The 10,000-nt window shown below is 34.9% G+C and overlaps 1 protein-coding gene across 1 annotated transcript in view; it reads left to right on the forward strand.

Annotated features, from left to right (window-relative positions):
- The window catches only part of LOC115213467 (b(0,+)-type amino acid transporter 1), a 188,890-nt gene that overhangs the window by 120,580 nt on the left and 58,310 nt on the right, over positions 1 to 10,000 (forward strand). The window contains exon 7 of the mRNA XM_029782452.2: positions 9,172 to 9,295. Coding sequence (XP_029638312.1) covers positions 9,172 to 9,295 — 124 coding nt within the window. The remainder of the gene's footprint in view (positions 1 to 9,171; positions 9,296 to 10,000) is intronic.

A 10,000-nucleotide genomic window follows, 5' to 3' on the forward strand; every position in this document is an offset into this window, starting at 1 on the left:
TATGAAGTACTATTTAGTTTATAGACCCACTTGTTTCCTTTAGCGGCTGTAAAACTGCAACCAACCAACTACAGCGATTTTAGTGACATTTATGTCTAGTGATATTACTGTCAGCAGCGCGTAGAGAAAGGGTAAGAGATAGGCAGTGTGAAGGAGAAATAGACAGAGGAAGAGGATGATAGACAATACATTACAAAAATTTACAACAAATCTATGTAAATATTATCTTTTATTTAGTCATTCATTTATTGATTTAGTCATTTTATTTATCTAGTTATTTGACATTTGTAGTCACTGTTACATCAGGAATTGCTGTCAAATATCTATTTACCAACAACTAACATTACTGGGCGTTTGAAATAGCTGCATGGTGATTAATTTTACCACTTGACTGTTCAAATGTTAACTTGTAGTGATTTACAATTTGATGTTTTAGATGCTCAAAGAGGCTTCAAGTGATTTCAATGCTTATGTTAAAAGCTTTTCATTGCAATAAACTCACTCACAGAATTGATGACAATTTCCCGGCTGAAGAACCGTTAGTTCATATCTGTTCATTGGATGTTGTCAATGCTAGTGCTGCTGCTGCTGCTGCTGTTGCTGTTGAGCGAAGCGGTCTTCGTCTCAGAGCTCGCAAGATCGCGCCTCTGTAGTGGGAGAAGTCCGAAACGTGGTCTTTTGCTATTCGTAAGACCCGCAAAAGAGAAAGCAGGTCAATTCCCGACACCGAGAGCATCGACGGATGGATGAATGCGCATCCAGGCTCAGCGGTTGCGTAGGAAGTCGGGGACAAGAAACGGGAAGAAAGAGTGAGAGAAAGTCGGGGCGAAAGAGTACAACAAGGGTCGCCACCACCCCCTGCCGGAGCCTCGTGGAGCTTTAGGTGTTTTCGCTCAATAAACACACACAACGCCCGGTCTGGGAATCGAAACCGCGATCTTCCGACCGCGAGTCCGCTGCTCTAACCATTGGGCCATTGCGTCTCCACTGCTGCTGCAGATGTTGTTTTTGTTGTTGTTGTTTAACCCCAGATCAACCGAATTCTATCGCAGCAGACCTATAATTAAAGATATTCCAGTCGTGATCATCCCGATTATATTCTATATAGAGAGAAAGCTTGATCAGATTATCCAACACGTTCTTTTTAAAGGTGGAAGATTGTAACTCAAGGTATGTTTTACCGTGCTTATTGTAAGTATTAGGCAAGTCATCAAACTTCCCATCAGGAACAGGCTAAACAGTTTTTGTCTACACAATTCTACTCCCAAAGCGCAGCAACATACATACATTCATATGCATTGTGTGTGTGAGAGCATGTATGTGTCTGTGTATATGTGTGTACGTGTGTGTTTTCATTCTTATGTGTTGTGTGTGTACATGTGAGTGCATATATATGTATATATATATATACTCGGTGATTTATCACAGTTGTTCCCGCTTTTTGTTTCAAAGAAATATTTCCAAAGTTATAACTGGCTACACAATCAGTACCAGGTCAGCGCACGTGATTCTCGGTTCATAGTTTCCAATATATAATATTTGTCCCACCGTGGTTGACTTTGCCTTTCCTTGGAGTGATAACATAGCAGCAGTCAAGCATTTGGGTTAATATATATAGTAGACTATATCCTCAGCAACAAAAATATTTTTGACCTTGTGCTTACGTTAGAAACCAGAATATAATCTTTATCTGTTAACTTACATTTTACAGGCATAAAATCTCGTGCGTCATATTTCATCTTCCTGTTTGTTTTTCTTTTGAAGCTGTCAAAAAAATCAGCACGCTTTCCGTGTACGAAAAAGAGTATATTAAGAGGTGTATATGCGTTATTTGCTGGAAGAAGCAAACAAAATCTAGGAACTACAAAATATCTAAGTTCACAACACTATCACAATGTAACTTCTGATATCATTCTTTTATTTTTCATATACAATCCTTGCCAACGTCCATGAAACAAAGTCTTCGCAAAATCTTTAATTTTCTTTCATATATATATATATATGAATAAGGTGTATATCCCATATATATATATATATATATATATATATATATATATATATATATATAAGAAAATAGTAAAGTGTGAAAAAACGACAGAAGGCTTAAATGTTAAAAAATATATATATTTGTGTCAAAATGTCTGGAGAACATTGGAAAAATTTTTTTCCTTTCCTTAAAATGACATAATTTTAAAATTTTTAAAGAAATTACCGGTTTCGCGTGTAGCTTTTCAAATTTCTTGTGACGTTATGTTTATATTGCATGGAATTATCGTTGTTTTTATTTCCAGGAGATTTCTAAATAAGGGGAGGTAGTGAGTGATTTTTTCCGGTGTAGGGGAGATAATCGCTTAAAAAATTTTTTTTTCCATTTCCTTGTTAATTTCTCTGTGTCAGTATGTTCGGATGGTTGAGTCTGGGTTTGTACTTTTCAATGAAGAATGTTTCCTTGTTCAGTCTCATTTGTGTTGATGATCCGAAAGCACATTGGTAAAATGGGAAGATTAAAAATTGTGGCAGTAGTTGCTTTGCGCATTTCTCAATGTGCTCACTAAAAGGTATCATTCTATATTCTGGGAATGCAATCTGTTGTCGATGCAGTGTGCATCTGCGCCTGAGTGATAGTCCCGTGGAACCATCACCATCATCACCCAGAATTTACCAATACTTCATAAAAACCCAAAATTAAAGGAAATTCTAAACATACACCAAATCATTAAAAGCTACAAACAGCCTAAATCACTTAAAAAGATTCTCACAAAGGCAAAATTGTCTTCTAAAATTACGGATGCAAAAGTAAAAAAATGTGGTAGATCGAACTGTGCAACATGTCCTAACCTATTGGAAGGATCAGAATTCTTCTTTAAGAGGGACAGAAATTTAAGATCAAATCTAACTTTACTTGTGCCTCTGAAAACATAATTTATGTTATTAAATGCTCGGGCTGCCACCAGACTACGTGGGTTCCACGGGACTATCACTCAGGCGCAGATGCACACTGCATCGACAACAGATTGCATTCCCAGAATATAGAATGATACCTTTTAGTGAGCACATTGAGAAATGCGCAAAGCAACTACTGCCACAATTTTTAATCTTCCCATTTTACCAATGTGCTTTCGGATCATCAACACAAATGAGACTGAACAAGGAAACATTCTTCATTGAAAAGTACAAACCCAGACTCAACCATCCGAACATACTGACACAGAGAAATTAACAAGGAAATGGAAAAAAAAAATTTTTAAGCGATTATCTCCCCTACACCGGAAAAAATCACTCACTACCTCCCCTTATTTAGAAATCTCCTGGAAATAAAAACAACGATAATTCCATGCAATATAAACATAACGTCACAAGAAATTTGAAAAGCTACACGCGAAACCGGTAATTTCTTTAAAAATTTTAAAATTATGTCATTTTAAGGAAAGGAAAAAAATTTTTCCAATATTCTCCAGACATTTTGACACAAATATATATATTTTTTAACATTTAAGCCTTCTGTCGTTTTTTCACACTTTACTATTTTCTTATATATTCACCCACGTGCTTTACCAAACAAACTTTCTTATATATATATATATATATAAATAAAACACAGAATCTGTGTGACAGTCTGTATGTGTGAAGCCCGAAAACTCGAGAACTACCCAACCAATTTCATTCAAATTATACACTAAAACTGAGAATGTGTATCTGTCTGTCTGTATTTATATATGTGTGTGTGAAGCCCTAAAACTAGAGAACAACGCAATCGATTTAATTCAAACTTTATACATACATTACTTTGAGACCATGGAGTGTCATGGGCCGAAACAATTTTCAACTTCTTGCCTAATGAGGGCCCGGGGCAGTCTCTTAGACTAGTTCTGTATTACGTGTCAAAAGTGAAACAATATCATCTATATTGTAATGTGATATAATATGGTTTCATTCTTATTCTTTCACTTTTAATTCTACTGTGAGACTCATGTGGGTCTTGTATTAGCATGAATATATATATTAGACAAAATGAGATAACAAAGCCAATGCTGTAAGGGGTTTTCAGTACATTTGTAAGGAATAAGATAAAGTTATAGTCTTACTGCTGTTTCTGGTATATTATGGAAATCATTTCATCAGAGACGATGTGAGATGGTTAAATAGAAGCAAATATTTGAGTTCGAAATAAGGAATTATTATGGAAACGGAGAAGATAGGGAATACAGAAAGAAATAAGAGAATGAAAGTAGAAATAAAATATAAAGTATATAAAGATATTTTAGTTGCAGTTCCATTATTCGAGGAAAGTGGTGCATAGAAGTGGCAAAAAAGTTTCCAGTACATGATATATAAGTTCCAATAGTAGTTCATGTTTAATCATTTCAGAGAATGGAGTCGTGGATTCTGCATTGTTCATTCGAAATGGTCTTGTGGTGTTAATGAAAATTTGAGAATCTATTGGTAGTATTTGTGGATAGAGGGGAGGGAGAGAGATGTGTATGATTAGAGTGAGGAGATAGGTCAAAATGAAAACAGGAAGAGAAAATGAAAGGAAAAAGAGAGAGAGAGAGAGAGAAAAGAACAGAGGAAAATGTGGAAAGAGTGAAGAAAAGCGAAGAAAGTGTGAAAGAAGTGAGAAAACGAGTGTTAGCTGGTGGTCAAGATAATGTGAGGGGAGGACGGAAGAGAAGCAGGGAGGGATTGGAAGAGATGGGTAGATAAGGAATGAATAAGTGTGAGATATGTGAGTAGGGGTAATATGACAGAGCTGCATTAAGGGATGGGTAGAGAAAATGTATGGGTGGGGTTTTAGTAGTAAAATTTAAAGTGGAGGGGTGTCAAATTTCTATAAACGTATGTAATCGTACAGGTTAGTGTGATAGTTAGGAATCAGAGAGGAGAAAAGGAGATATAATGACTTACGTACGCACACACACACGTACAAATACATGTGCGCATATGTATACATACACATACGCATCCGTAAATGTATTTATACATGCATATGTGTGCGCATACGTATACATATATACACATGCACACACTCACTCATATATATTTGTACATACATAAGCACGTGCATATACATACACCCCCACCCCCATATATATATATATATATACATATATATATACACACACACACATACATATACCCATATACATATACATACACAAATGTGCAATCTCACACATTTGCACATACACATGTATCCGCTTGCATGTCCCTGTATGTAGTATTAAATGATTGAGATCTTTAAAGTAAGATAGAAAATTAGGATGGAGATAAAGGAATGTTAAGTAAGGTTGTTGGGGATTACCTAAGGGGTGTTGTGGACACATGCTGTGTGGTTATTTAGGTTGCATTTAGATTTGTGGTAAAATTTGAAGGTATGAAAAAGGCGGTGGTTGCATGTATTTATTTAGTAGTGTCGAGGAGTTGTGTTTTGATATGTGGAATGCCTCCTTTAGGCATAGCTTAAAAGCTAAGCATTGATCTTGGTATGGAAGCCCTGAATCTATTATGGACCATGACAAAATGTAGGGAATATTTCTATTTTTGCGATGATGTATGTGACTAGCGAGTGTTGTGGAACTGCTGTGTTCCTCGTATCTAAAAGATCAGCGGGATGTCACTATCTAAAAATTATAGTTGACTCTCTCTATATAGCTGTAGAATTGTGGAATGTGTTGAGGGCGGTACATTTATAAATTACATAAGATCTTCTACAATGGGTTTGTAGAGGGCAGATAGACCCAGGACGGTAGTTAAAAGTGGATGTATTTTGCAGATTGTTTTCAGGAATAAGAAGGTAAAACTGTCAGAAGAGACGTTAGAGATGGGGGGGGGGAGTAGAAATGCCTAAGTTATTAGTATTCTTATTACTAATATCGTTATTATTGCTATCGCTGTTGTTAACTGTTCTATCTATAATGGCTCCATTCTTTGAAATGACTAACAGGAAACTTTTACCACTTCTATACACCACTTTCCTCGAATAATGGAACTGCAACTATAATATCTTTATATATTTTATATTTTATTTCTACTTTCATTCATTACACACATACTACAACAAAACACACACACGAGACATATACACGCACACACACACACCTCCCTGTTTCTGACCTGCCTTCCTGACTCGCTAGGGTACCCCCACACCACTTCTTTAATTCTACTGCTGCTTGCCACTAGCCATTGTCCACCATACACACACATACACACACATACACACACACGCACACACTCACACACACACCCTTCTCATCTCGCACACCTTTGTTTACCATTCCTTCTTTGATTCAGCTCTCCTGTTTTTGAAAACATGTTCCTCCTTTTTTACCACTTCCGTCTTTTCAGTATGTGACCTCGTGAAGACCACTTGCAATTTTTTTTTTCTGTCCTCCCACCTCGGGATCTTTCTTTCTCCTATGTTTCCGACGAAGAGCTCTGCTCGAAACGTCATACCCTCCTTCTTCCCTTCTTTCCTGAGCGTCCAATAATACTTTATTTGTTCCACATCCTCGCGTTGTTGTCTTTTTGTTTTCTTGTTTGGATTAACTTTATATATACATACATATATATAATATATATATATATATATATATATATATATATATATATATATATATATATGAATATATATATATGTATATATATATATATATATATATATATATATATATATATATATATATATATATATATATTATATATATATATGTATGTATATATGTAGGTCCCGGGTTGAGTCGAGGTTAACCACAGTAAATAAGGTACTCAATACATAGCAGAGTAAATTAATTTATTTTATAGAAGGAGCTTCTACAGGACTAGAACTGTTTCATTCCTGTAGAAGCTCCTTCTATAAAATAAATATATATGTATATATATATATATATATATATATATATATATATATATATAATATATATATAGATATAGATATATATATATTATATATATATGTAGATATATATATGTATTTGGTGGTACTGGTAAGGGCTTACGCTCGCTCTGATGCCACGAGTTGAGGTGATGTCTTCTAGTGCCTTCAAATTTAATACACAATTATTAATAATTGAGACGCAATTATTTATAATTGAAGAGTCCTACGCTGAGGAGGAAAATAGTCAGGTAAGACATAATCATTTAATTTTTATGCTCTGCAATGACTTAATTCCGAAACGTACGTCCGTAGGTGATTTAATATAGAATGATTTTCGTCATTTCTTTCTCTTTTGCCTGCGTCGTTTGCTTTTTAAGTGCTTTGGTTTTACTGGGATCTCCCTTTTAAGTAGAAAGAATACCCAAAACTTTTTGACTGCTATTTCTAAATTCGGTGTGTGGTGAGGCAAATCGTTGCTAAACCCTTAATTATTTAGTATATATATAATATATATATATATATATTATATATATATATATATATATATAAATGTATATATATATTTATGTATATATATATATATATATATATATATGTGTGTGTGTGTACATATATATATGTATATATATGTGTACATATGTATATATATATGTGTATATATATGCATGTATATATGTATATATATATATGCATATATGTATATATATACATATATATACATACATACATATATATATATATATACATACATACATACATACATACATACATACATATGTATATATATATATGCATATATGTATATATATATATATATATATATACATATATATATATATTATATATATATATATATATATATATATATATTATATATATATATGAATTATAGCCTCTGCCCGACCAAAGCCTTGTGAGTCGATTTTGTACACGGAAACGGAAACAAAAATGTTGTATATATGTATATATTTGTGTGATTGTCTCTGTGTTTGTGTTCCAAACATCGCTTGACAGCCGATGTTGGTGTATTTACGTCACCGTGTCTTAGTGGTTCGGCAAAAGATACTGATGGAATAAGTACAATGGCTTACAAAGAATAAATCCTGGGATCTCTTTGTTCGATTAAAGGCGGTGCTCCAGCACAGCCGCAGTTATATGACTGAAAGAAGTCAAAGAATAAAAAAATTATGCCATTTAAATCACGAACAACGCCGGGTATTTCTACTAATATAGTAGAATAGTGTGTCTATAGCCAGCTGGAGGAGATATCTTCCTGGGGCTACAAACTACAGTAGCATCCACCCTTATGGGTTAGCCATATTCAAATGGCAAATATGCATCACGATGATAAATCTCAGAGCGAGTTATAAACAGTAGCGGTAACACATCGTGACGCATATTTGCCATTTGAATATGGCTAACCCATAAGGGTGGATGCTACTGTAGTTTGTAGCCCCAGGAAGATATCTCCTCCAGCTGGCTATAGACACACTATCTGTGTCCTCTCAGTATTTGTGAAGGGGAGTCATCCTCCCCGTCTTCAACACATGATACACACGTACCCGAGTTTCAAGGTGTTTACCTTTCATCAGCGTGTGACAATCATGGTTGTCGACGAGAAGTCAGATCCCTTCACAAATACATTTACTTTTTCCAGTGTCGATTGACACTGATATTGAAAAAGTGAAATCAAACAATGATAAATCTCAGAGCGAGTTATAAACAGTAGCGGTAACACATCGTGACGCATATTTGCCATTTGAAGGGATCTGACTTCTCGTCGACAACCATGATTGTCACACGCTGATGAAAGGTAAACACCTTGAAACTCGGGTACGTGTGTATCATGTGTTGAAGACGGGGAGGATGACTCCCCTTCACAAATACTGAGAGGACACAGATAGTGTGTCTATAGCCAGCTGGAGGAGATATCTTCCTGGGGCTACAAACTACAGTAGCATCCACCCTTATGGGTTAGCCATATTCAAATGGCAAATATCCGTCACGATATATATATATAAAGTTTATCCAAACAAGAAAGCACAAAAAAACACAACAACGCGAGGACGTGGAACAAATATAGTATTATTGGACGCTCAGGAAAGAAGGAAAGAAGGAGGGTTTATATATATATATATATATATATATCCTGCGGCTTAAAACAACTAGTCATTGCATTCATTTTATTATATTCCTTTTCCGTATACAAAAGACATTCATTCTTGTCGGGGGAAGAAAAAAAATTGCGTAGCTATTTTGTGTACTAAATCTTTTCTTTTGTGTGTTTTTTTTTTCAGAGATTTGCCTCTCTCCATCATAATTGGCATTCCTCTCACCACTGTTTGTTATGTTCTCACCAATATTGGATACTTCAGTGTTATGTCTAAAGAGGAAATCAATGCATCTCATGCAGTGGCTGTCGTATGTACCATTTATTTTTCTCGCTTTAATTGATTTTTAATTTTCTACTTGTTCATTTTCAACAATTCTACATACTTTTGTTTATTAATGTTTATATGCTTTTGTTCTTTTTAATTCCTGTAATTTTGATGTAACGATGCTGGAATATCGTATTTAAGGGTTTTAGTCGAATATATTGATCACAATATTTTACCTGGTACTTATTTCTTTGCTCTCTTAATGTAAGCTGAGCATTGGTGTAAATATTAATAAATTGGTTGCACAGAGATACTACGGAGTGTTTCTGTTCAAATGTACTGGTTTTATTCAGCCCATGATCGATGATACACTAATATACTAATACGCACATGCACACACCACACACACACACACACACACACACACACACACACACACACACACATTCTTACTCAATATATTCAAAGTCAGCGGAAAATTAAGAAGAGAGAGTTAATCATGCTTAATCCCCTCCCTATAAATGAGATGTCTCAACGAACGCAGTCAGAAATTTTCTATTCCTTGCAGAATACCACTTCCCATCAGATTGCAAATATCATAAGCTTTTTAATGCAAACAACGTTAAGTTTAACTATTCGTGCCTTGACAACATCGCTTGCATCCTATTCTACAAGCGAAAACATACAACTCAATATCTATCAACAACAGCCAACTCAGTCATCTTATTCGCCCAGAGGATCCTACCTC

The sequence above is a fragment of the Octopus sinensis genome, linkage group LG6, assembly GCF_006345805.1.
Source record: "Octopus sinensis linkage group LG6, ASM634580v1, whole genome shotgun sequence".
Taxonomy (NCBI): Eukaryota; Metazoa; Mollusca; class Cephalopoda; order Octopoda; family Octopodidae; genus Octopus; species Octopus sinensis.